We start from the raw sequence: 27,556 nt of genomic DNA, 5'->3' as shown, positions 1-27,556 counted from the left end.
TTTTCTAACAGACCTCGTATATATATATATATATATATATATATATATATATATATATATATATATATATATATATATATATATATATATATGGTCCCGCACTGCAGTGAAATCCGCAGTGAGAGGATTGGAGATAAAAGTAACTATCGAAAGAAGGGCGGCGAATTATTCACCTGATATCGGAACAGCGGCGCCTCTGTGGTCGAGCGCGCCACGTCTACTACTCACGTCAAAAGTAAACAGAACGCGGCACCACGTTGCAATTTCTTTGGAGTACGAGGTACTGGAAATTCGGTGGCGTAGTGTGTTGGACCACAAATGTGGCTCTGACATTACTCACACATTTTGCACGGTTTGCAACGTACACACTCGGCCGCTGGTTCATTTACACCTGAAACCGGCTCGCTCAAAGAGAGCAGCCGAGCAGTGGCACTAAACGAAGTGAACAGTGTCCCCCCGTTCACTCAAATGGCACTGCGGTTTGAATGATTGCTGGTTTCCTGAGAAAGTTAAACAACCATAGCCGGATACAATTCAAGAACGCAGCAGCGAACGTCTCTTGAAGGAGGCCCGCCAGCCAATGGCATCGACCGATTCTCATGACGTCACGCTTAACCCCCTGCCGTGACATCGCAGGCGGCCGGCAGGTACTTCCGTGAAATGGGATTAACCGCGTTGTCATCATGACCGCCTTTGAGGGGCATTTGCCGCCGTATTCTTGAGTTGTATACGACTGCATAGTATGTATGCCTAGGGGCTTCCGCTCGCCTTGCTTTCTTTACCACCGTGATTTACACTCAAAGCGAGCGTGCTCGACGATTACGCCCAAGGTATATTTTGCTCCAATTAGCTGAAGATAGGTTTGGCGCAGGCATAGTGTATCGCGGACTCTGCAGGTAGTGCAAACAGCGAGACGGGAGGTTTCTATCAAATGTTGCGGCGCTTCCAGATAAGACCGAACGTTGAGACGAACTTCGGAGCTTTGCTCAAGGAAAATACTGACAGAAAGCAGCTGAACGTTCATGCAACGAGAGCCAAAATCAATTCCATTGCGTGCCAGAAAAACAATAAATATCTGGCTTTTCACAATCGCAAGAGGCCAGATATATGAACGAATGAGTCGCGCGCTGCGGAGGAAACGAATAGGAGGAATCGGGCATTAGTTACGTCGATCGGCATCGCATCCATATTCAGACAACATCGGTAGCCAAGGTCTGTGATGTGCAACAGGAAAATAATAACTTACGGCAGCGCGAACTTGATGACGTCAAAGTCGTAAAATAATGACATCGGGTCAGAAATGGCGACATCTTCCGAAAGCGGTGATTTATATTTGCGCAACGTTAGGAAGAAACGGTACGCCGATGAGACAAAGACAGGAAAGACACGAGCCTCGAGACAACTATAGCATTCAATGGCTGATTAGGGGCGGGTGAATATAGTCGGTATCTCGGGGAAATTAAAGGTTTCCATTTTCATGCAGATGACGAACAAATAGCACGCGTCATTGCATGCTCGATTTTAAATGGCTAATGTATACTTCCTAAAGCGCTAATATGAAATCTCATCATTATGCTTACAAGCACTTTCCTTACAAGCCTGTATGCAGAGAAATCTAATTCGACGCATTGGAAATGCATGGGCGCTGGATTCGAGAGAAGAAAGATAGAGCCAAAAAGCCACACACCATGTGCTGCCAGCTGTATCGACGGTCCGCTGGCAGTTGTCCGCTCGCCGTTGGGGAAAAAATGAAAGAAATGAAAAGAAAAAAAAACTGACCACACATGCTTAGCCTGGAGCTATACTTGGGTGCCTCACTTACTACTTTGTACGGCCAAACACGATCACGCCAACACACAGGACAAATCACAGCGCATGACTGATTTAGAAGAGTTAGATACTAGCAGGCTGCGTTTTTTTCCACTCACCCTGCAACCAAAGTACGACAGTGCGGTGACAAGTTTGCTTTCAGAAATTCTGCTGCACGCGCTTCACCCGGTCAGACGCATGCGTGTGCAGCAGAGCCTCTACGGAAAGGGACACTACCCGCACTTTTCCAGTGAAACAGAACTAAGGACCGATACGGCTGATTCAGATGGAGAGATGGCTATAGCGCGCTTCGAATTTTCACCGCAAAAGTTGCCTCGCTAATTAAGTTGATGAGATGGTTGCTTAAAGCATTTGATGGCCACAATGCCGGAAGGTACCATAATTACTAAAGAACAGCGACTTCTGGTCGCCCAGGCGGCCGAATAAAGGTTTTCTACCGAATAAAGGTATGGCCGAATAAAGGTTTTGCACATTCCCGATAGCGCCCTCTTCCCTGCCTGGATTCCCTTAAAGGGCAGCTCCGGAGGATTCTAATTCTGAGTTGATTAACGCCTTTATATTACTTGGGCCTCCCTGTCTTAATTACGATGAATAGCTGAAACTGAACGCTCATACATTCGACTATCTCTCAGGCGATCCGACTCCGACCGAGGCTCTGCAAGCGTCAAGGTCGACAAAATTCAGGTCATGTGATCACGGCCGCTTCCATTAAGCAGATAGACAGGGTAGAGTCACTAATATAAAGCAGTGCCGGCGGACACATACTCCAAGTGTCTCTGGAGTTTCGCGGGAGCATTTCATCCTATATCATGCCGAATACGTCCGCAAAGGTTATCGTGTGATTTCGATGGAAGCAATGTCGACTGTGTTGTGGCACTCAGTACGTGCGGCAGCAGAGCTGGAGTGCGCTCTCAAGGTTCTATCGTTACAGATGCGTTGCGTAACTTCCCACTCATCTTCACCTCTCCCCGATGCATTAACAACATGCACGGCTCTACCCATCGCCATAGCTCCACCGCCGTTGCAGCGTGCCAGCAGCATGCATCGCCTGGCGTCGTGGCATCCCGTACGGCTCACGAACCAAACGTGAGGACGGGAATGAGCGGGCGTCAGGCCGGACGGCGACCACCAATGGTCGCTGGTTGTTCCCCGAGCCATCTCGTGGAACGTTCGGAGGCCAACGGGCGCGCAAGGCTGTCCGTTGGGACGTGTGGTCGCTGGCGGCAAACCGGAAGACACACGGTGATGTATCCGAAAAGATGATCGACTCAGAGCCCAAGGGTAGGTCCACTAACGACAGAACCGGTCACGCTTGCGAAAAAAAAAAAGCTCGCAGAACTCATCGGCGTCCGAAACGAAATACAAGCCAGGGCTAGCATCTGGGTAACAACGCAGACCGCTTTTGTGCTGGAAAGACGGCAAGGCGCACACAGTATACGTGTGGCGAGCCTTGTTTCGTATCGGCGCAAGCCGGTGGTCTTAGTAAGTTTTGTCTGCGTCATCTAAGTGCTCTAAATGAGCATTCGGCTCGCGGGAGGCACTTCCGCCCTATATGTCGTGAGACTGCCGGATATGTTTGACTTCTACTGAAGGCGATCACAGAGGCGCGCAGAAGTCGCCGTAGAAACGACGATTCAGGGTGTTGTCTGAAAAACTTCGTGACTAGAAAACAAGGTTACAAAAGACGGTGAACAACCGAAAATGGTTTCTCCTCCATCTTTTTTTTTCTTTAATGTGGCCGCAGATATCAATGGCGGTCACGTCGAACTGGGAAAGAAAAGGGTACCCAGAAAGAATACTAGAATTTATTAAAAATAAAAAAAAGTATGTCTACTGCACAGATACAGCCAGTGAAACACTTATAAAAAGTCGCAACGCATTATTTCCAGAACGATACAACCAAATCCCGGAAAGACAGCACACAGAGAGTATGACATAAAACGCTGGTAACCAGAGCAGAGTTGCATTTAGTCCCGCAGTGCACTAGCCACGGTCATGCCGTGGATGTGCCAGCTATGGACGTCTCACATATGAAATACCTTCTCGGGATCTGTTGGGGCACTCTATGAGTGCAGCTGCTGCGGCGTTTTTTTGTTCTAGCCCACTGCACGCTGACAACTCTGGAGATGCTCTCTCCCTCTCTCCAGTAGAAGCATTCTGCAAGAGCAGACACACACACGTATTTGCAGTTCAGCATAAAACCCGCCTGCTTGGCTGTAAGGGACGAAACTCCATAGCTATATAATGGGCCCCTTCACGGCTCTTCATGGAGCGCGCATCCCATGTGATGTGAACGAACATGCTTGCTTTGATAATGGACATTTGCAGTTTTGATGCCTGTAGTTCTACCTACAGTTTGCGTCATTAAAGGTTTACAATTAGGCGAGTTGTCTTTGCTCAACTGATAAGCGTTACTTGCTGCAAGGAGGACTTAGATTAGACACATATGGGGTATAGAAATTCGGGAGATTTAGGTTTAGCGCATATAATAATATGGGTGGCGATGCTGCTGTGAGGCCGTATCTGTGAAGTTCGTGCGGGTTCGCGTGTGTCACGTACGTTTTCTTGCTAGATTTGATCGATACGTTACAATCTGGTCCTCAGCGTTGCTGTTTAGGAGTACGTACTTTAGTTGTAAATATTCGTTCTCAAGCGTTACCGCGTTTGTGAGACCTGAAAACTGAAAGATGGCGGATAGCCGTACAACGCCACGGTTACAAATCGACACGTGCCACACGCGATGACACGCTCGTGTAAGAGTGCCCCAATCTTACGGAGTCTGAACAATTACTTCGTGCCACAAAGACATGAGTGACTCTGCGTTCAGACAAAAAAGCGACGAACACCGCGCGAACGGAGCAAACTATACAAATGCACGTGCAGAGAAGCAGCAAGCAGTCCAAAAGAGGGGCTAAAAAGAACGCCAGGAAGACGACTCGACGTACGTCACCACCGCCCATGGGTGTAGTCGGATACGAGAGTCTGAGAACAAACATTGGTTGGTCACACCAGCGGAGAAGTAAACGATGTTTCAACAACTTGCATGTGGCATTTTCTACGCCATGTCATCGAATTCACTAACGAACACGTTGTGCGCAGTCGTGAAGCGAGCACTTCAAATAGAGTATATCAGCGCACAGGCAGAGAAAAGAGAGCGATAGATAAAACATTAAGCGCAGATGGCTGCGTCGACGGACCTTGGACGAGCCGGCTGGCGACGCAGCTGCAAACGCATAAACGGTGGACAGTGCACGTCTAATCCATTACTTATTGCGCCGCACGAAAACACGATGGCATGGCGGATTCGAATTTGCGTAAACCACACATAGACACGCCAACACCCAAGGCCGCGGCAGTCAGCACGACTGTTTGAACAGCGGTGGTTCGATGCACACCGAAAAACAACACAGCGCTTGAGGAAGAACAGCAGGCAGCCCGCCGGAAAGCACTCCCCAATCCGACCATCCGTGCAAGGTTGTTCGGCCGGCGGCACAACAGGCGGCACGCTTGCAACTAGCAGCGCGTTGCAAAGGGATGTCCAACCTACGACGGTGCGTAAAAAGCCGCGGAACGTTGGCACCGTGTTCGCAATTTGCCCATGTTTTTGACTGACGGCAGAGGTCTCATCAATACCGCTCAAGCTTGCGGTAGCGCTATTTGAAACGTTCACCAGCACCCATGCCAGCACCACAACCTCTCGAAGCTAATTCGTGTCGGCTAAACCAGGTGTCGCCGACGGCGCCAACGTAGCTTTGACGCGCGTTCCACAGCGACAAATGTCACGTAACAAATGTATTCATAGCACGTTTCTGACACAATTTCTAATTGCCTACATTGCGTATAAATATATGCGCTACGAATACGATGTCACATCGTATCCCTTCGCTGAAATCCAGCAACAGAAAATTAGACCTGTATGTATCAGCTGTCAATAAACGGTTATCTCAACCAGTAAACAAAACCTTACCGTGAGTGATCATAATCCAGGAGTGACCAGATCAATGAAATAGGCACAGGATAAGTAACATTTGTAAAGTATGCTGAGTTGAATATGAGGGCATGTGTGTCCTGAACACAAGGATTCAACAAGCGTCGTCATTTTGAAGTATATCGATGAGAATATAAATTTCACATTCAAGTACCTCATGAACAGCAAAGTCCAAGGTCGATCACGGTAATGCAGTTGGTAAAAACAGGAGCACTGAATTCGTGCGAACTGAAATATTGCGATGCGAACCACTGTTGCCGTTGAATAACAAGTACTTTAGGAAAGCAAGGGTCACTTGAAAGCACAAAATTGCAGATACGAATTTAGAGCACGAAGCAGTTGTCGGGGATTCAACATCTGATCAACGGAACAGGCCGTAATCAACGTTGATTGATGTCGAACCCGAACAACCACTTGTTGCTGCACCCTGTTCGGCTAGTGCCTGTCGTCATGGTAACATCACGTTGTTTGCAGAGGCATATTCACAGTGCCAATATACTGCTTCTAGCCAAAGAACAGCTGTTCTGAGTCCAATGCTCCACGACACACATCGACAGGGCACACCACTAGCTACGAATCGCATCTGTCTGCGCGCGGATGCTGCAGAACGGTCGTTGTTTTCAAACCGCCGCAGTCAACTAACACCGGCCTTCTCCCAAGCGTCCACACTCACCCGAACTTTTCTGAAGAGCACATCCTTGCGGTTATCCTTACTGCTTCTGCGATCGTCCTCCGAAGAAGAATAACCAACATCGGCTCCACTCATCTTGCGCTCACGAAGGGAAGCAGCGTCGCTCACATGGCGGAACACACGCACCAAAATGTCGTCCACAGGTAATGCAGAACAGACTCGCGTCCACTCACAAGTGGCAAGGTAAACGTCCACCAAAAACGCAGTTCGCTGCCGCTGCTCCTGCAGGCAATGCCTCCAGGTACAAAACACGGGAGAGGGAAATGCGACGGACTGCGAGGAGAAATATGCACGGCACTCGTAGCGTCATCTGGGCACCAAACGTGAAACCTACGAAAAGAGTCTACGGCCTCCGAGATGGCTTAAACGATATCAAGTCATCTCGGAAGCGACTAAGGCTGAGGCTGGGCATTGGGTGCGTGGTGGGACGGCATGTGGGACGGCCTCGTACATTGTTTCGCTCCTAGTTTCGCCGCACGTGAAAAAAAGGCAGACACCACTCATAAACCTTCCTCCTCCCCGTCCACTGATTTTTCCATTTGCTGTAACGAGATAAATGTAAGCTGTACGTTAACTCGAAAGCACAGAAAAAAGGCGAGATATACTCCTAAAAGAAACCATCTCCAGACAAAGGTATGTTAAGGCCATGGAGGAAAAAAAACTGAGGAGGGAGCGTCCGGCGACAACCTTGAAGCCTCGTTTCAACAAGTAAAGATATAGCAAAAAAAAAAAAGACAGTGTGTCCCCCCCCCCCCCCCCCCCCCGTGATCGCACCACGTGATAGCGTGCGGTAAAGTCTAGCCCTGCTGCGCGCGCGCATGCGCCGATTAGCGCGGCAGACTAACTGTAGATCAACTTCCTTGCTGTAGACGCCCGCGCCGCGGGTCGCGCATACGCGCGCACTAAAACATACCGGAATGAAAACATAAAGGACCGGCTCGGAGAGCGAAAAACTGAGGGAGAAAACGACTTCAAAACACTCGGCTTGCGAACGCTGGCCGCGTGACGTCATGCTCCCTCCTTAGTTTTTTTCCTCCATGGTTAAGGCATTTGGTATAGTAATAGCATTAAACGCAAAAACGACGGAAGCACGATGGGCAGAGAAGAAAGGAAAAACGATAAGCTGCCAAATTTCCTGACACAAGTTCTTTTTTGTATGTATTAAGACACTAAGGGGAGTTTTTTTAACGTCTACAGATTTGAATTTTTAAGAACTATGAGAGATACGATACGGTCTCTGCAGGTAAGTTGTACAGCGAGGTGGACATCATGTACTTGATAGAGCTTAATGAATAGACGAATAATGAACTATAGAATTAAGTAATCAACCTTTTATTTTCGCTTTTAAGGAATTGCGAAATTGAAGACGGTCAACATCAAAGGTGACTGAATTTTTAAAAATTTCTTAATCAGCAGTGTGGTTCGAAATATCGAACGGCAAACGTGCGCATTTCAAAGCTCGTTGAGCTGACTTTCCCGCAACGAATGTGTATAAAATGGTGTTGGTCACATTTTTTATGCATAAATACAGACCCCGTTTGTGTATTTGATGATGTGGAATAAGTAACATGATTTTGTCGACAATGTCGCGCACAGCGACGCCATTTTACAAATATGCAATGCGGAAAAGCCCACTCAAAGAGTCCTTCGTCAGAAAGCAAAGAGGCGTTCGTGCCACTCGTTGCACGAGTGGATTGGCGCAACTAACTAACGTAGTTTTCACTTCAGCGTTGCCGCAGATTGCACAAGAAATTAGCATACACGGGTTGGAGTGTAATCATCGAGTGAGCGATTTTTTAAAATGCTTACAGATTTTTATTTTAAAACCTGAGAGAGATACGTCGGTTAGGTCAGTGGAGGTGGATTGTGCAGCAAGGCGGAGATTAACTAATCAGCTGATTTTTTTTTTACATTTTAAGCGGCAATATTATATTGCTAAATTGAAGGCCGTTAACATCGAAGGTGAGCCTAGATTTTAAATCTTCGTAATCAGCAGTGTAGTTCAAAATATCGAAAACCAAAAACGATCTTAGTTTCCATAGGCAGGCACCGCCATGTTTGTTTTGCCAGCGTTGTCCTGTGTTCTTCTTCTCCTCGTGTCTCGTTCTTTCGCTGGTGAAGTTATGTCTTATGTCTGTTGTTTTGCCCACGCGCCGCTTACCGCCGACGCCATCGTGGGTTGATAATTTGCAGCCCGTGGGCTACAGACGGAGCAGCGTGTGATCTCTGGAAGTGCCATCCGCTCGTTTTATTAATCCAATTTCACAGAAGTTCGCTCCTAAGCACCGAAGGCTTTGTATTATGGCAAAAGTGAGAATTGTAGTGTTGTCAAATTTCTGTTCTTCGGCACTACTTGAAAAACTAACAGTAAATGGACGTGGTGTCAAAGAAAGTCGACCAACCTTTCACCCAGTCCCGTGGCGGCTTGCCCCTCTGCCATCGGCGGAGTGATACGTAGTGATCGGCGAAAGCGATGAGTCCACGCGTACTTTTATTTCCGTGGGCCTAATTTGCAGCTCTGTAGTCTCTGACTAGACCTATTTATTCACGGAAACCTAAAAGAAAAAAATAAAAGCGAAAGCAAAGTCGCCACGCGACTGCCTGAAAGGCACTCCATGCGTTGGTCGACTCCTCCCACCGTATGCGGGGAATTAAAAAAAAAAAGGCGGGAGCCGGACGTTAATCCGATTTAATGAGGGAAATCGGCCGCACAGGGCAATAAATCGAAGTTTCTAAGAATGCTGGGAACGTGTAGATCGAGTTCCCGCGGAAAAAAGGCTTGTTCAGATTCCTCTTCAGACTTCGATAGCTCCGCTAGTTCTATTCTGTCTGTGGAGTTAAGACGTCCTCATGCTTTGGCGTTTCTTAATCAGATCTTTAGTCACCTGAGATAGCTAGCCGGTGTCCTGTGGAACCATCCTACCACCTACTTCTGCGGCTCACTCCGTAACGATAGCTGTGAGATTATCGTTCATTGTTTCAACATCACGGTCGTCTTCTTCAGTTAAAGCCGAAAATTGTTCTGCAGCGAAATCCTGAATTCCTCTACTTTCCCTCTTAACGCTCACTCGTTAATAGCCTTCCGCTTCACTAGTTTCCTCCGTTCCCTCTTCAAATCTAAGCTAATACGAGAACTTACCATTCTGTGGTCGCTACAACGAACATTTCCAAGGACCTCCACATCCACTACGATGTCGGGGTGAGCGCACAGTATGAAGTCTATTTCATTTTTAGTCGCACCATTGGGGCTCTTCCACGTCCACTTCCTTCATTCCATGACTACAGCGCAACGAACGGGACAAGAAGAAGGCAGAGACACAGGCAGTGACACAACACAGCGCAGCGCTGTGTTGTGTCTCTGCCTTCTTGTCCCGTTCGTTGCGCTGTAGTCATGGAATATCGGAACCAACTCGCCCAGCAACTTACCTTGTGCACTTACTGTTTGCTCGTTTGTGGAAGAAGGTATTCATGAACCGTAAATTATTTCTATCTGCGAACTCTACTAATAACTCTCCCCTGCTATTTTTAGAACCTATCACATAGCCGCCTACCGCCTGGTCTCCGGCCTGCTTCTTGCCTACCTTCGCATTGAAGTCGCTCATCAGTACAGTGTACTGTGATTTTACTTTGATCATTGCCGATCCTCATCTTCATAGAAGCACTCAACGACCTGGTCATCATGGCTTGATGTAGGCGCGGAGGCCTGCACCACCTTCAGCTTGTACCTCTTATTAAGCCTAATTACGATAGCTGCTACCCTCTCGTTAATGCTATAAAACTCCTCTATGTTGCCAGCTATATCCTGATTGATGAGGAATCCCATACCTAGTTCTCGTCTGTCTGCTAATCCACGATAGCACAATACGTGACCGCCCTTTAGTACTGTATACACCTCATCTGTCCTCCTAACCTCACTAAGCCCTATGACACCCCATTTAATACCCGCTAATTCCTCCAACAGCGCTGCTAAGCTAGCCTCACCGGATAAGGTTCTAGCGTTAAACGTTGCCATGTTCAGTTTCCAATGGCGGCCTGTCCGGAGCCAGTGATTCTTAGCACCCTCCGCTGCGTCACAGGTCTGACCGCCGCCTTGGTCCGCAGGCGCCGGGTACTGAGGGCCGAGGATTAATTGGTTTGTTCATAGAAGGTTGCGGCCAAGCACTAGACCACGGTGACCAAATCCTGTTCTGGTGAGCAAGTGCGTTGTCGGTTCTGGTCACCGAGATCAGGCCGCACTCCAAGCCTGGTTACGCAATTCCATCGACACGCGGATTTTTTTTTTACCCGGTGGAGAATTGCGTGGCAGCGGCATTCGAACCCCGGTACTCTTGAACGTGAGGCGGATGCTCTACCTTTACGCCATCACTGTGCATTTTATAAAAAAAAAGTATATAACTGGTCTATCTTACCAATACTCACCTATGGGGCTGAAATGTGGAGGCTAACGGTTCAACTTAAATTGAGGACAACGCAACGAGCTATGGAAAGGAAAATTATATGTATCACATTAAGAGACAGGAAGAGGGCAGAGTGGGTCAGAGAACAAATGCGGATTAATGACATCCTAGTAGAAAACAAGAGGAAGAAATGGGCTGGGGCGGAGCATGTATTGCGAAGGCAAGACAACCGATGGCCATTAACGGTAACGGACTGGATACCAAGATTTCAGTAAAGCAGAAAGTTGGGCTAGTTGGTATCGATCCATCTAAAAACGGCGCACAGAAAAACACGCAAAACACGTTCTCCCTGTCCGTTCTCCCTGTGTTTTGCGTGTTTTTCTGTGCGCCGTTTTCAGATGGATACCAAGAGAAGGCAAGCGTAGCAGGGGTCGGCAGAACGTTCGGTGGTCGGATGAGACAAAGAAGTTTGCAGGGATAAGGTGCTCTCGCACAGGACTGGGTTAATTTGAGAAGTATTGGAGAGGCCTTTGTCCTGCAGTGGACATACTCAGGCTGATGATGACAGGGTCTCCCAGCTAACTTTCGTGGAAAAATGCGGGAACTTGTCCCTTCTCCTGGCCGCGAGGGCAGGAAAAAAAAATAAAGAGGAAAAAAAGATATCTTGATCCCTCAACAAAGAGAGCAGGAAAGAGAAAAAAAAGAGAAAACGAAAAGAGAAGGGAAAGAACCTCAGAATAAAAAAGAAAAAAGAACTTTAAAACAACGCACCCCCGGTTTATCTGCTGCTGTCCTAGCCGTCTGAAACCAAATGAGGGTTGTTTAGAGCCGCGTGACCTAGTCTGCAGTATTTTTTCGTTCTTCAAGGTTGACTAAATAGTTAAGCTTAATTAACTAACTTTTTAATTATTGTCTTGAGGAACAAAGTGTCAATGGAAAAGGTGTAGATCGCTTTGAGAAACAGCTTACTGAGACATTTGCAGCAAAGTAATGTTTACGTAAAGTAGTTTTTTTACCGGCCTTTAACCCCAACCCGCACAATAAAAAAAAGCTTCCACATGACAACTGTGCCACTTCAACGTCCCAAGACGCGCCTTAAAGAATAAAATAAATCCGTTTTTTCTGAAGTCCTCTCCTCGATGAGACTTTGGGTGCACATTGGGGCAGAGAAGTGAGCCAGCAGCTGGTCACGTGACAACTTTCTTTTAAGGCCAATAAATGAAGGTTTGGTTTGGTTTATGGGGTTTAACGTCCCAAAGCGACTAAGGCTATGAGAGACGCCGTAGTGGAGGGCTCCGGAAATTTCGACCACCTGGGGTTCTTTAACGTGCACTGACATCGCACAGTACACGGCCTCTAGAATTTCTCCTCCAAAGAAATTCTAGCCGCCGCGGCCGGGATCGAACCCGCGTCTTTCGGGTCAGCAGCCGAGCACCATAACCACTGAGCCACCGCGGCGGCAATAAATGAAGCTACGTAAATCGTAACTTGACGGAAACAGCACAACTAGCGGTTTTTCGAGGTGATCTAAAACTTTTGCATTGACATTTTCTTCCTGAAGTTAATAATTAAAAAGTTAGCTAACTAAAATTAACTAATTAATTAACTTTGAAGAGCGAAAAAAATACTCAAGTCTAGGCCACGCGACTATGAACAACGCTGAGTTTGTCTCACTGGACTAGGACACTTCGCCTTTTTTAAAAGTTTGGTTACATTTAGCTGGGACACCCGGTATATGGTTGGTTTATGCGGTTTAACGTCCCAAAGCGACTCAAGCTATGCGAGATGCCGTAGCGAAGGGCTCTGGAAATTTCGAACACCTGGCGTTCTTTAATGTGCACTGTCATCGCACAGTACACGGGCCTCTAGAATTTCTCCTCCATCGAAATTCGGCCGCCGCGGCCGGGATGTGGTTGTTTTTTCTTCTGTTTTTCTAATCAATTAGCTTTAAACGATAACATATTCAGTAATATTCTAAATTGATCAACACCACAAAATAAATAAATTAATTAAAAATCCCCTGTGCCCCTTCGTTTCTGTGGCTGTTGGCTTCTGTCACACACGCACACACACACACACACACACACACACACACACACACACACACACACACACACACACACACACACACACACACACGCGCGCGCGCGCGCACACACACACACACACACACACACACACGCGCACACACACACACACACACACACACACACACACACACACACACACACACACACACACACACACATATATATATATATATATATATATATATATATATATCGGAACACATTACGCACTGGCTGCGTACATCGCAACCGCATGTCAGTGAAACCCACGCGGCTTGCCCATCGTCGTCAGCTCACGCCCCTATCCCTTGTCGTCACGTTACAGAAACCCAGGCGGTAGAAATTATCCGAAGCCCTTCAATAAGGCGTCCCTCATAGCCTAAGTTGCTTTGGGGCGTTAAACCCCTGTAAACCAACCATAAACCCAACCTTATCGTCACCAGTGTTGTTGCTGCCCATGCCGCGTGCGCTGACTACGCACGTTGCTCTGCATCACGATAGCAAGCGCAGGAACGTCCGTTATTTAGCACTCTGAACACGAAAAAGCCTATATGGGAGTAATAAGGGAATAAGCTGACCTCTAGCGCACCCCCTTTTAGGGCCAGGTTATGCTGCCCAAGTTCCGGAGTAGATATCGATAACTGAATATACCGAACGCTTACTCTTGGCAACGGAGGCATATTCCCACCACAATGCGTAGTAACTTGATGCAGTTAGCAATGGGCGGAAGCTTTAAAACGCGGCGCCGGACGTCCTGAGGTTAGCAAATAGAGGAGACTGAAACCTCGATTAAAATATTCGTAACTACTGGAACTTCCCGCCTTTTGAAGAGGGAATTTGTTTCCGTTGTGTATTCCGTATTTTTAGTGATGGAAATCTACCCCTCGGCTTGGGCAGCATACCCTGCACCTTAAGCAGGTCAGCATACACTGCGCTAGACGACAGCTTACTACCTTTTTCCTACTTTCGTGTTTAGTGTTACACGAGAAAAGTGGAGGGGGGGGGGGGGACCGCATCCTGCAAATGCACCGCCGAGAACATCACCAGCCTCCTCTGCCCCAGCTTCCTCGAAGCCAGCCGCCGACGCAGAGCAGGGACCATCAACCCCTTCCCCTCAATATGCACCGGCTGCGCAACCAAAGGTTACATCGGTCAGGCCCGCCCGTTTCACTAGTCAGCCAACCCCACCGCAGGTGAGGCCGACGAAGTCATCCACATCCTCCCTCGCAACCCTCTCCACCTACATCGACCAGCTGGGGCAGCAGCTGGTTGAGCTTGCTTCCCCTGGCCTGTCATTCTGGCGTGTCATTAACCCCAAAGCGGATGACATGATAACCTTGATTGACAGCTCTTCCAATGTTATTCCAACTAACGAATGTGCGCCCGTACTTAACGAAGTTTTCCTGCGCAACTTTTCTTCAACCACCGATAATACGCTCCAATCCACGCACAACAATGATTACCCAGCAATGTTTCCCATAACCATTGAAGCAGAAGGCGTCGAATCAATAATTACATCTCTAAAACCATCTACCGCTCCTGGGCACGATTTAATCAACGCGAAATTTCTGAAAAACACGAGCTGTTATTCTTCCGTTTTTCTAACCATGATATTCCAGCAGTCGCTCGAAAAGGGTTCTTTGCCTGCTGAATGGAAGGTCGGGAAGGTGATCCCACTCCATGAATCAGGTGACAAGCCTATCACTATCTCGGCCTATCTCGCTCACTTGCATTCCATGCAAAATTCTAGAACATGTCCTTGCCTCCAATCTAGCTAGCTTTCTCGAAACTAATTCATTTTTCTCATCATCGCAACATGGCTTCCGCAAGCCTTATTCATGTGAAACACAACTAGTATCATTCCCGCATCAGCTAAACGTCATCCTTGACCGCTCTTCACTTTCCGACTGTATATTTTTAGATTTTTCGAAAGCGTTTGATAAAGTATGCCATAACCTTCTAATGTTTACGTTAAATCGACTTAACATTGATCCCAAATTGCTTGCTAGGATCGAATGCTTTTTTTTTAACCGTTCCCAATTTTTTTCTGCTAATGACTCAACCTCGCAGCCAAGTCAAGTACAGTCCGGCGTACCTCAAGGGTCGGTGCTTGGTCCTCTCCTTTTTTTTTTTAATTTCCATTAATGATCTACCCTCTTGTGTTTCCTCTAACATTCATTTATTCGCAGATGATTGCGTCATCTTCAGAGAAATAATATGTGACAATGACATATCTTCTCTACAAGCAGACCTTAACGCTATCTCTATTTGGTGCCAATCATGGTCAATGGAATTAGACATCAAAAAATGTAAATTTCTGCTTGTGTCAAGAACTTCAGGCCAGCTACCTTCCTATCACCTTAATAATGTCCCTCTAGATCCTGTTTCGTCTTACAAATATCTTGGTATCCATGTTACTAGCAACTTCACTTGGTCCATTCACACTTCCTATGTAATTAATAATGCTAGTCGCATGCTGGGATATCTAAAACGTAATTTCTCTGAGGCACCTTCTTCCCTAAAACTACTGTTATATAAGTCACTTGTCCGCTCAAAGCTAGAGTATGCTGCAGCAGTTTGGGATCCCTTTCAACAAAACCTAATTCACTCAATACAAATGGTCCAGAACAATTCTGCTCGTTTTATTCTTTGTAATTATAACCGAACTGGCAGCATTTCTGCAATGAAATTAAATCTTAACCTGCCATCTTTAGCATCTCGCCGTAAAGCCCTTAGACTTTCACTTTTTCACAAGATATTTCATCATCCTTCCCTTCGCGACGAACTGATCTCCCCTCCCCAATACATTTCATCAAGGCTAGATCACAATAACAATAACAAAGTCGGGATTCCATTTTGCAAAACCAATGCCATGTTTCAGTCATTCCTTCCGCGCACAGCTGCTGAGCGGAATCACCTTCCTGCAGCAACCGCTACAATTACTGACAACCAACGTTTCAAGACAGCATTAGAAAACACTTTATAAGTAGGGGCATCTATTTTTATATTTTTTTTTGTTTTTTTTGTACGAGCATTTTGTTTGTTTGTTTTTCACTGTATTGCTGCGCTGTATGTTGTGCATTATATACTATTAACCAGCACACCAAGAACCCAACAGCTAACACTGTATAACTAGGAGCCATCATTTTTGTATTACTAATTAGTTTGCAGCACTGTACTTTTTTTTTCTTGAAATTTATGTAACCACTCCCCTCTATAATGCATCTGGCCCTGAGGGTACACGAAATAAATAAATAAATAAACCACCCTCACAGCTAGCTGAGGTCCACAACACGTCTTGGGGAACAAGAACAACGCACTCCTAACTTCGAGACACTAATCACCAACTTCACCATGTCCCTTAATAACCTCGCCACCACCATCAACCAAAAAATTATTCAGGCCCAATTCCCATGGAAGACATACCCCAGCCCATCAAGCGCCCACTTCACACCTGCCTCGTCAGTTTGGCTAGTACCCAAACTTAAAACCTTACTTATACCGCAGTGGTGGTCAAGTAGTTTGGGCGTCCGTCTCGTATGCGGGATTCGATCCCCGTTGCCGCCGTTACCAATGGGTACAAGCTTTCCCCTGGTCTGGTGCTCGGTTTGTGTGGGGTGAAATGCATGGAAAATAGGCCTTTAAGCCCGCCTTTGTGTAACGAAGATACCTTGGGCTGTGCCGCTCTTTGGCAAAAGTTGCCCTTGCCCCATTAAAATTAATCATCCCCATCATCATACACCCCATATACCAGCTCACATCACCCAACCTCCTTCCGCAGCCTGCACTATGACACTCACACTTATCCAATGGAACTGTTAAAGCCACTCCACGAACTATACACCCGTCCATCTATGGCTTCTTGAACAAACAACTATTCGACGCTTTCTTTTCATTTAAGAGAAATCGCACGCAAAAATATTTAGGGGCGATCAATTCGACTGATGCGCACGAAGTGCGATGGCATTCTTTTTTCACTCGCCATTCTATTTCAGAGCTGATTCTATTCCAATTATGAGTCCATTGTCTTTCACTCCTCAATATATTTCAATTCCGATTACGCAACCATGCAAGTTGTGTCATACTGTGAGATCGCGGCGAGTCCACTTACCACTTCCGGCGCAGTGGCGCTGCGGTTAAGCGATGCGCCCCTGCAGCGGCAGGTGCCTGTTTCAAGCACAACCACCGATGGGGCTTGAGAGAGTCAGGTGCTCTTCCCGAGCAATGCCAGAAGAAATAGCTCCCGTAGGCCTCATTTTTTTTTTCGCTGATAATTCTTCGGTAGGCTGTCTATTAGCACGCAGGCCAGCTGTTGTCCGAGTCATTTTATTCTCTGTAATTTTCGTTTTTGCTGAGTCATTCTTCGTCCGGCGTCTTTCTCCTCCTGACTACAAGTGGCGAGGGGGAAAGAGAGGGGATGGTTAGCAGATGTGGAGAGCAGATGGTTGGTAGGTGGAAGGTGGAGAAAAGGAAATCCCCCTAAACACCACCTGACACGGTTTGCAGGTGGAGGCATCACACAGACGCCGACGCCGCCGGAAAATTTTCGCCTTCGTGATAATCATCATCAGCCTGACTACGGCCACTGCAAGACAAGGCCTCTCCCATGTATTTCCAATTAACCCTGTCTTGTGCCAGCTGCGGCCACCTTATGCCCGCAAACTTAATCTCATCGGCTATATAACTTCCTGCCGCTCCCTGATACGCTTGCCTTCTCTTGGAATCCAGTCCGTTACCCTTAACGACCATCGGTTACTTTGCCTTCGCATTACATATGCCCAGCTCAATCCTATTTATTCTCCTTGAGATCGCCTAGGGTGACATTATACCGCGTTTATTCCCTGACCTGCTCTGCTCTCTTCCTCTCCCTTAATGCTGCGCCTATCATTTTCTTTCAATAGCTGGCTGCCTTGTCCTCAATTTAAGTTGCACCCTTTCCGTTAGTCTTCGCGCTTCTGCCCTGCAGGTGAGTACAGGTAAGATACAGCTGTTATATGCTTTCAGTTATATCGCTGTTATATCTTTTTCGCCTTAACTGCCCACCTATTGCTATGGGATTAAAATATCCCAGCTTACTGGGCTCTGCAGTCCAAACTTGACCACGTCGTTGTCATTCATTTACACCTGGCGTGACACTGAGGAAGACGTGTCCTGCACTTTACTTCCATATGTCACCGCCCTCTCTATTATGTATTACCATGCACCCACCTCTTACACTTATAAATGTCTACAACCCCCCCCCCCCTCCCCCCACTCCACCTTGGGGGATTCCCCTAAACATTTGACCAACACAGTTCCCACTTCGAGTTATTGATCAATTCGCTCTCGCCCTACCATAAGCTTGCCGTCCTGATTAGCTCAATTGGTAGAGCGACTGCTCCGGTGAAGCGGTGGTCCTGGGTTCGAACCCCGGACCAGGACGAATTTTTCTTTAACTACGAAGTTTCTGAGAAAGGTGTATAGCTTTCCTTTGTAGCCGCATGGCTGCGCTCGGGTGGATGCCAATGAGTAATTACTCCCTTATTACAAATCTACTCCACCTTGGGGGATTCCCCTAAACATTTGACCAACACACACACAATTCCACCACCCTTCTCTTCCCTCTCACTCATTTCTTTCGATCCCTCCCTCAACACCATCATATTAGGCAGAGACTTTAATGCCCCGAGTACCATCCGGGGCGACATGAACACTCCGTTACTGCCACCTCCTCCACGCGCACGCAATGCCGTCGTCATATGTGCATTCATCAATACACCAGACACATCCTTCACCTTCCACCGCGGCCGCACCCCTCCGGAAGCATCGCAAGCCCGTCCGGACACCATCCTTTCTGGCCATCACATCGTATTTCACCCGCTCTGACACACAAACCAGAAAATGTGCCATCCCCCAGACCAACTGAGACCGCTTCCGCCGCGTGTGAGCTCGAGAGCCAACTACAATTCGGGGATAAGCTCGCTGCGATAAGCGCGGTCCCGTACCCAAACCCATAAAGCTCAGACGAAGCTTAGACACCCTCAACACCGACATAATTGTTCTACCCTCACCAAAACCAACTGGGATCTCATATGTGAATAAATCAACTCTTCCCTAACATTAAATCATCCTGGTTTCTCCTTCGATCTCTCCTTGGCCCCCAACCGGCTGCTTTCCCACCCTCGAAGAGCATCTCTCCCAGTATGTTGATGCTTCCCTCCTTCAGGCTACCGATATTTACACCCATACCCACTCCCTTCCCTCTATTCCGACAACACAGGACCTCCCAATCCCGATTTGGACCGCCCCTTCACCCTGCCCGAGCTAGAACGCACTCTAGCCCAGAACAGGGCTGGAACAGTTCTAGGTGCAGACCACATGATCTACTCCAGCCTAAAAAATCTCCCTGATTCGGACAAAAAATTCGTTCTCTCCCAGATCGATGAACTCTAGGGACGTCGGCATTCATCCTGCTGAATGGACATCATCCATCATCACGCTCGCCTAATCCCAAAACCTGGCAAGTTTGCCACTCTGTCCAACCTTCGTCCCATCTCCCTCATATCTTGTGTGGGGAAGGCCATGGAACGCATGACACTCATGCGCATGTACCTTCTCGACAGTGTTCATTTCCTCTCTCACAGTGAGATCGGTTTCTACCCCCATCCCCCATGTCTACTCAGGACTTCTTTCTTTTCTAGAAAACTTTTTTTTTTCAACCCAATGGGTGTCAGGTTCATGGGCTCGTGACTTTGGACTGGCGCAAGGCTTCTGATTCTCTACGATGCTATCCTCTCCCCACTCCAAGATACCGGCAGGGGCTCCCGTTTCATTCTTCAATTTCTTCTTTCCTCTCGTCCTGAAAAACCCACCTTCATCTTGGGAGAACGGTGGCCTCATCCATCTCTCTCACCCGCAGCAGCCCTAAAGGGGCCGTGCCGTACTCACTCCAACTCTCTTCAACCTCGGGATAGCACCTCTATCAAAGGCTTTATCTGAGATCCCCCACCTACAGTCTATCCTGTATGCCGATGACATCACCCTCTTGTGCACTCAAGGGTTTCCGAGGGAGGTAGAATTCATACTACAATCTGACCTTGGCCTCATTTCTCGATTTATTTTCCGCTACGGCCCCCAGGCAGCCCCAAAGAAATGTGAACTGCTCCTTCTTTCCGCCACCAAGTATCAACGGTCTGCCAATCCACTCCCCTCCGCACCCTCGTCAGTACTTCGACCCTCCGCACCTCTTCCTGCCGGGTGTCCCTCCAAGACCTTTTTTTTTTTGTGCACTCAGCGATCACTACTTGCCGCAAGCCGCTCACCGGGTTCGACGGGTGGTCAAGCAGCGTGGTGGTCTTGACGAGCGGAAAGCCAAACTGATAAGAGCCTCCAAATTTCTCTTATCTCCCGTACTGCGCACTGATGCATACACAAACACAACGCGTTCAATGGTTCAATCTGCCCTGAACATACTGCCCCAAACAAACATTCCAGAGGACCCCCCCCCCCCCCCCCAATTTCCCAAGTAAGCCCACCCCAGAAAATGGATTAAGGTGAATTACTGGGAATTCGCCGGTTGACTAAGGTTGTTGTTGGGATGAGTGGGCGAAATAATCTGGATAAGTGAGGATGGATTAGTGTAGGTGGATTAGTGGGTGGATAAAGGTGGAAGAGTGGGCCAATTTAATGCATTCTCATATGATAATTCAGTGGAAGGAACTCAGATGTACAAATTTGAAGGTGTTGATGACGACACAACCCACTCGATCAATGAGGGAATTTCGTTACGAAGAAATCCGGTGGTTTTAGCCCGACAACAACCTAAATCCTATCGCATTAATAAAAAAAAATTCAGCACACGAAGAGTGTCAACGCAAACCGATTTATGTCCATTTGATTTCCTAATTTTGCGGGGACAAAAAAATAGGTACACACTTCAGCCCACAAAAGTCAGTTTTCACCACAAGGGGCAAACAGTACAGAAGCCACCAACCCAGCATGAAAATTGACAATGTCAAATTGAAATATGCAGATTAAATAAAAATGCTTGAAGTCATTTTTGATCAAAACATGACATTTATAGCCCACTTAAAACACACTAAGGATAAATTTAGAATCATTACAAATAATATAAACAGATTTACAAGCACCAATAAAGGCCTAAAAGGCGAAAGAATTAGGGAAAATATATACGAAAGGTAGAGAAAGTCATAAACTAGGCGTCACCTATTTAGTAAAAATTAATTAGAAATTAAATTAGAAACAATACGAATGCCACCGCCATTCCTCATCCCTAAAGCCTACAGGACAACGCCAAACATTGATTTGCACTTATAATATTGACAAACATTCCACGAATAATTTGAAAATAGAAAGAAGAAAATACTGATTTGATTTATTTATTTATTGGGGTTTAACGTAAAGCGACTCAGGCTATGAGGGACGTCGTAGTGAAGGGCACCGGAAATTTCGACCACCTGGGGTTCTTTAACGTCCACTGACACAACGCACAGTACACAAACCTCTAGAATTTCTAGATTCAGCCGCCGCCGCGGAGATCGAACACGCGTCTTTCGGGCCAGCAGCCGAGCGCCGTAACCACTGAGCCACCGCGGCGGGTGAAGAAGAAAGTACATTATATAAGATCACACAGGAAAACAAACCTTTTAACTGGAAAGGGAGAGCCTTTATAGCGGAATAAATAACATATAGACAACACTTATGGGAATATCACCCGGCAAGCAAACCAACTGCCATAACTACACTGAAAAAATAAGCCAGGCAAAATACAATATATACACAGATGGATAAAAAACTAAAGAAAAAAAGAAAACGTAGGGACAGCTGACATAACATTTCACGCAATGTAAAAAGCAATAGAATATAAACAATTTAAGCTACCAGATTATAGTAGTAGTTTTGATGCAGAAGTTACAGCAATAAAGCCGTAGATTTCATTGAAAGCAAAAGAGCAAGTTATACCTACCAGATTTTAACAGATAGCCTCTCAACACTAACGGCAGTTAAAAATCTCAACATTAATAATCCTACTATACATGCAGCAAAACAGAAGCTCCAAAAACTTTAAATATAAAATTACATCACCATATATGAAAGGTCATGCTGGCACCTCAGGGATGAGAAGATTGACCAACTAGCTAACTGTTGTGTCCCCTTATTGCTTTTGTGTGTGTGCGCCCCCGCGTCCTCCTCCTAACGACAGTTCGCATCCTCCTCCTAACGACCACTCAATCCTCCTCCTAACGACCACTCGCATCCCCTCCTAACGACCGCTTGCCCCTCGTCGCACGCTGTCGCCGGACCCCCCCCCCCCCCCACGGTGCGCCCCCGCACCCTCCTCCTGTTCTGGGAAGCCACTCCCTGCCGTGGACGCTTCTCCACTCCCTCCTTTCTTCGGGCGGCCAGTTCGGCTCCTGCCTCGGTCGACGCTGGTCGCACCCTCATCGGCTTTAAATAAACGAAGTCTAAAAGTACCGTGCGCGTCTTTCGCTGCATTCAACACAGCGACCGGACACGACAGTGGCGACGAGAAAGTGGATTCGACCCGCGCTACGCAACGCTATTGACAAGCCATGGCTACGCGAGGGTTTCCCAATCAGATACCAGAATTCAACGGCTCATCGTGGTCATCGTGGGTTGGACGCCTTCAGTTCTACTTTGAAGCTAACAACATCACAGACCCAGCCTTGAAGAGGGCCAACCTGCTGACGCTGTGCGGGGAGCAGACCTACGATACTGTCTGCGCCCTTATTCAGCCAAGCACACCAGCGGCAGTGTCTTACGACGACATCGTAAAAGCGCTGCAAAAGCACTACGACCCAAGGCCATCCGAGGTCTACAGCCGGGCTCGCTTCCAACGACGAGATCAACTGGGAGGAGAAACTGTGAGCGCATACGTAGCCGCGCTCAAGAAGCTCGCTGCCGACTGCAATTTTGGAACGCTGTCGATAACAGCTACCGGGCAGGAGGGAGACGCAGCTTCTTCTGCTAACACCACCATGCTTCCCTTGGACGTGATGTTACGCGACAGATTTGTGTGCGGACTGAGTGACGAGTCACTGCAGCAGCGCCTGTTCGCTGAGAAGGACCTCACATTCAGCAAAGCTTACGACATCGCCGTTCGAGCGGAGAGCGCCGGTCACCAGCAGAGAGGGATTCGCCGGAACACCGAGCCGGTACACCAGACAAGCAACCAGGTGCGCAAGCCTTCTGTTGTTGTAAAATCGGTCAAAAAGGCACAACGCTGCTGGCGGTGTGACGACCAACACAACCCCCAGGGATGTCGATTCCAGTCAGCCACGTGTAATTTTTGCCACAAGCGAGGGCATATCGAAAGAGCATGCATTACGAAACGGAGACTTGCCAAGATAAAGTCACCTTCCCAGCCTAATCACAGCGTCAACGCCTCAGAGAATACGCCGCTATCTGATCTCCATGGAGCAACATCAGCAACACCATCTGTGTTGTACGACCTGAACACCATGAATCTCGGCACGCGACCGAAGATTTTTACAGAAGTAAGCGTACATCACCAGCTGATTAAGTTCGAGGTGGACTCCGGCGCAGCCTGTACTCTGATCAGTGAGGACACGTTCCGAACTTCATGGCCATCTGACGCACCCGCCCTGCAACAAGACGACACGCACCTGCGAACGTGGTCAGGACAGAATCTGCCACTATTGGGCTCTGCCAACGTGCAGGTTAACTACAACGGCCAGACCCATACGCTACCTCTGCTTGTTGTGAAGGGCACAGGATCAAGCCTTCTAGGGAGAAATTGGTTTTCTCCACTAGGCGTGATGATATGCGGCAAACATCAAAACGCCGATGCGCTAAGCCGTCTGCCACTAGACGCAACTGTTGACGAACCATTTCCACCAGGAGACGTTCTGATGTTCGAAGCACTGCCAGAACCTCCGCTTACAGCAGGCACAGTTGCAGCATCTACGCAGAAGTGCGCAGCTCTCCGGCTAGTTTACACAGCTGTTCAACAAGGCAACGTGCATAAACTCAAAGGGGACAACTTCGACGCTTACCGCAGGCGAGCTACAGAGTTGAGCACCCATCGCGGCTGCATCATATTTGGGTCCCGAGTTGTGATGCCGAGAGAACTACGCGCACAAGCTATGTCTCTCATCCACGCCGGACATCGGGGCATCGTTGCAATGAAAAAGTGTGCCAGAAGCTACATGTGGTGGCCTGGCATTGACAACGACATCGAAACAGTGGTGCGAGAATGCAAGCCTTGCCAGAGCAGCCGGAGCGCCCCGCCGAAAGCTCCTGTCCCAGAATGGGAAAAGCCAGACACACCATGGCACACACTGCACATTGATTTTGCAGGACCAATTGAGGGCTGCACTTTCCTTGTGGTCGTAGATGCCTACACAAAGTGGCTTGAGATAAGGCAAATGGGACAGACGACTTCGGCAGCAGTCATTGACAACCTCCGATCACTATTTGCAACGTTCGGCCTGCCGCGCAAGGTAGTGTCGGACAACGGAACACCGTTTGTGTCTGCGGAGATCCTCAAGTTTTATCGCGACAACGGGATCTCATCAGTTACATCGGCCCCCTACCACCCAGCGACAAACGGACAAGCCGAGCGCTACGTAGCCGAGCTAAAACGCGCCCTTGAAAGAGATCAGACAGGCTCGCTGCAGCGCCGCCTTGCGCGCTTTCTCTTCAAGCAGCACACGACGGTTCAGAGCACAACAGGCGAGACCCCCTCGAAAATGATGTTCGAGCGTGAAATGCGAACCCAGCTCACAGCCATCCTCCCCGAGCCAAAGGCAGAGACGTTCCGGGAAGAAAAAGCAATTCCGCGCTGCGGCACGCTTAATGAGGGGCAGCGCGTCCTCGCCCGACAGTTTCTGAAAAAGCCACGCTGGGAGGAAGCTACAATTGTCAGACGCATAGGCCTGCGCTCTTGGCTCGTCAACATACATGGCACAGTAGCACGCCGACATCTCAACCAGCTGCGTAGATTTACGACGCCGTCTGAGAGCTGTCCGCCAGCGGAGAGAACACGTGCACCATTTTCCCACATAGCCTGGCACCTCTTCCCGGAAGAAGAGACTTCGCCCAGGACAGACCCAGGAGACACAGCGAACAACAGCCAGCCTACAAGTGTTTCTCCCCCGAGCGCACAAAGCCAGCGCGCCTCCACGCGTGAGCGCCGACCCCCTGCACGATACCAGGCAACTTTCTAAGGGGGAAGGAAGTGTTGTGTCCCCTTATTGCTTTTGTGTGTGTGCGCCCCCGCGTCCTCCTCCTAACGACAGTTCGCATCCTCCTCCTAACGACCACTCAATCCTCCTCCTAACGACCACTCGCATCCCCTCCTAACGACCGCTTGCCCCTCGTCGCACGCTGTCGCCGGACCCCCCCCCCCACGGTGCGCCCCCGCACCCTCCTCCTGTTCTGGGAAGCCACTCCCTGCCGTGGACGCTTCTCCACTCCCTCCTTTCTTCGGGCGGCCAGTTCGGCTCCTGCCTCGGTCGACGCTGGTCGCACCCTCATCGGCTTTAAATAAACGAAGTCTAAAAGTACCGTGTGCGTCTTTCGCTGCATTCAACACAGCGACCGGACACGACACTAACCAAGCGGTCGAGATAGGCACATAACTATATATACCCATCTCAAGACAATAGCAACAGCAAACAGAAACCATAGAAAAATGGAACTAAATATGGCAGACTGACGGTAATGTGTATGGTGAAATGTATACTTCCCAGTGTATTAAAAAATAATTTGGCAAAGACACTATAGTCGGATACAACTTAACAGTTTGTGAAGGACGGCACTGAGTAGATGGGCCTTGAAGATTGCCTTTCTTCGAAACTGGGTTTACCAGAGGTTGAAACAATCCGCACCCGTGGGAAAGCGAGTGTTCCCGAAGCTCGCGGGAGGAAAGGGTTGAATACTCTGAAATCTCGATAGTGGAGAGTGTAGTACATACTTGTACAGTGTTGGTCGAGATGACTTATCTTCTTTCCCCAATCATCGATTTGCTGTGTTTTCCTTTCTCCGATGATTGATTAGTTATGTTTTGCGTTTCCCCAGTGTAATGATCGGAGGCCCAGCCAGCGGAGAACGGCGAGCCAGCCAGGCGCCGTCAGGTATGCGGCCAAAAGCGCGGCTGTTTCTCGGCGTTGGCGTGGACAAAAGCTCTAATCCCCTTCGCCGGCGATGCTGAATGCGGTTCTGGGGCCGGACTGCGCTGCTGGGGACTAGCAGCGGAAACCGGCGAGCCAGTCAGCCGCCATCAGGTATGCGGCCGAAGCGCTGCTGCTCGGGGGAGACAAAAGAGACACTGCGTGGGGCAGCTACTGGCGACGGCATCGGCGTACACAAAGGCGTCTAATCCCTTCGCCGGGAAGGCTGAGCGCGGTGCTTCTCCCGTACTGCCCGTGGACTGACCGACGAGACCCAGTGGCGACGACGGCGGGGCGGCGGCGCCGCTAACTTAACAAAACTTCTGTTTGGGCTAGATGGTGCATAGCTATAAATGAAATGAAATTTAAGCGCACACGAAGCGCATCTCCTCTTGTGTGCGTTTTTCGTGTGCGCTTAAATTTCATTTCATTTATAGCCGCTAACTCATTACCCGCGTGCGCCCTGGGCAGCAGACAAAGGCGAGGGGCGACACGGCTGATTTGTCCCTTCCACCGAACTGAAGAGGTCACCGGTGTGAGCGGTCAGCGCTCGCGTCCCCATCAATCAGGATCGTCACTCAGCAGCAAACGACCTTTGGGCCTGGGAAAACAGTTCGCGACTCAGAGACGCCAAGTTCCTCCTTGCCCGTGTGTGTGTCTGTGCGGTGTGCGGTGCCACGTGGGGAAGGCGGAGCCTAAGAAGACGCTGGCGGCCCATTGGACGCTCAACCAGAGATCAGATTCCCTAGCTGGGTGCCTGGGGAATCTGAACTGCATTTAAGCAGCCATCTGTGGGGTGCCAGATGAGATCCTCCCCCATTTTCTGACTTGGTCTACTTGCTACTGTACAAAATGTAAAATAAACCTTCAAGCTCGCTATTCCTCCCGAAGGCTTCCCTCCGTAGTCAGCCTGCTTCGTCCTAACGCGGTGAAGACCCCGGGTCCGGCTCTACCGGTCACATCAACTGGTTGGCAGCTGTGGGATGGTCTGCGCGGCGTCCTGGCTCCGGTATGGGTAAGTGCACGGTCTTGTCTCTTTTTGAGTTTTGCCAGGTTGTACATATTTGGAATTTGTAGACCTAGGTAATGGAATGTGGCTCCAGAGATTGCCTGGGAATCTTCTCTGACCACTAGTAGAGACTAGCCGTCGCCTGGGAGCAGACATGGACTGGAAAAAGCTGCGCAGACCGGACCTGGTTTTGATATGCGGGAAATTGGGCATCGATTGTGGGTCTATCCGTAGGAAACCGCTCTTAATTGAGGCAACTGAGGCAAGCGGTGCAGACGCGGAGGAGATAGTCGGATGTTGGGAGTACATTCGGGAGGAATTAGAGAAGGCACGGGAACAAAAGAAGCGAGATGATGAAGAAAAAAGGAAGCGTGAAGAGCAAATCGATATCGAGAAAAAACGGCTCGATCAAAAGCGG

At 48.5% G+C, this 27,556-nt stretch overlaps 1 protein-coding gene across 1 annotated transcript in view; it reads right to left on the bottom strand.

Moving 5' to 3' along the window:
* Rhp (GTP-Rho-binding protein rhophilin) overlaps window positions 1-6,749 on the bottom strand; it is a 160,491-nt gene extending 153,742 nt beyond the window's left edge. Inside the window, exon 1 of the mRNA XM_089580404.1 lies at window positions 6,492-6,749. Coding sequence (XP_089436530.1) covers window positions 6,492-6,584 — 93 coding nt within the window. The 5' untranslated portion in view covers window positions 6,585-6,749. The remainder of the gene's footprint in view (window positions 1-6,491) is intronic.
* Between the last annotated feature and the right edge of the window lie 20,807 nt (window positions 6,750-27,556).

The sequence above is a fragment of the Amblyomma mixtum genome, chromosome 3 (genome assembly GCF_055824585.1).
Source record: "Amblyomma mixtum isolate Tamu chromosome 3, ASM5582458v1, whole genome shotgun sequence".
NCBI lineage: Eukaryota > Metazoa > Arthropoda > Arachnida > Ixodida > Ixodidae > Amblyomma > Amblyomma mixtum.
Note: the sequence above shows the minus strand (reverse complement) of the source record. Positions and strands in the feature narration are given on the sequence as shown.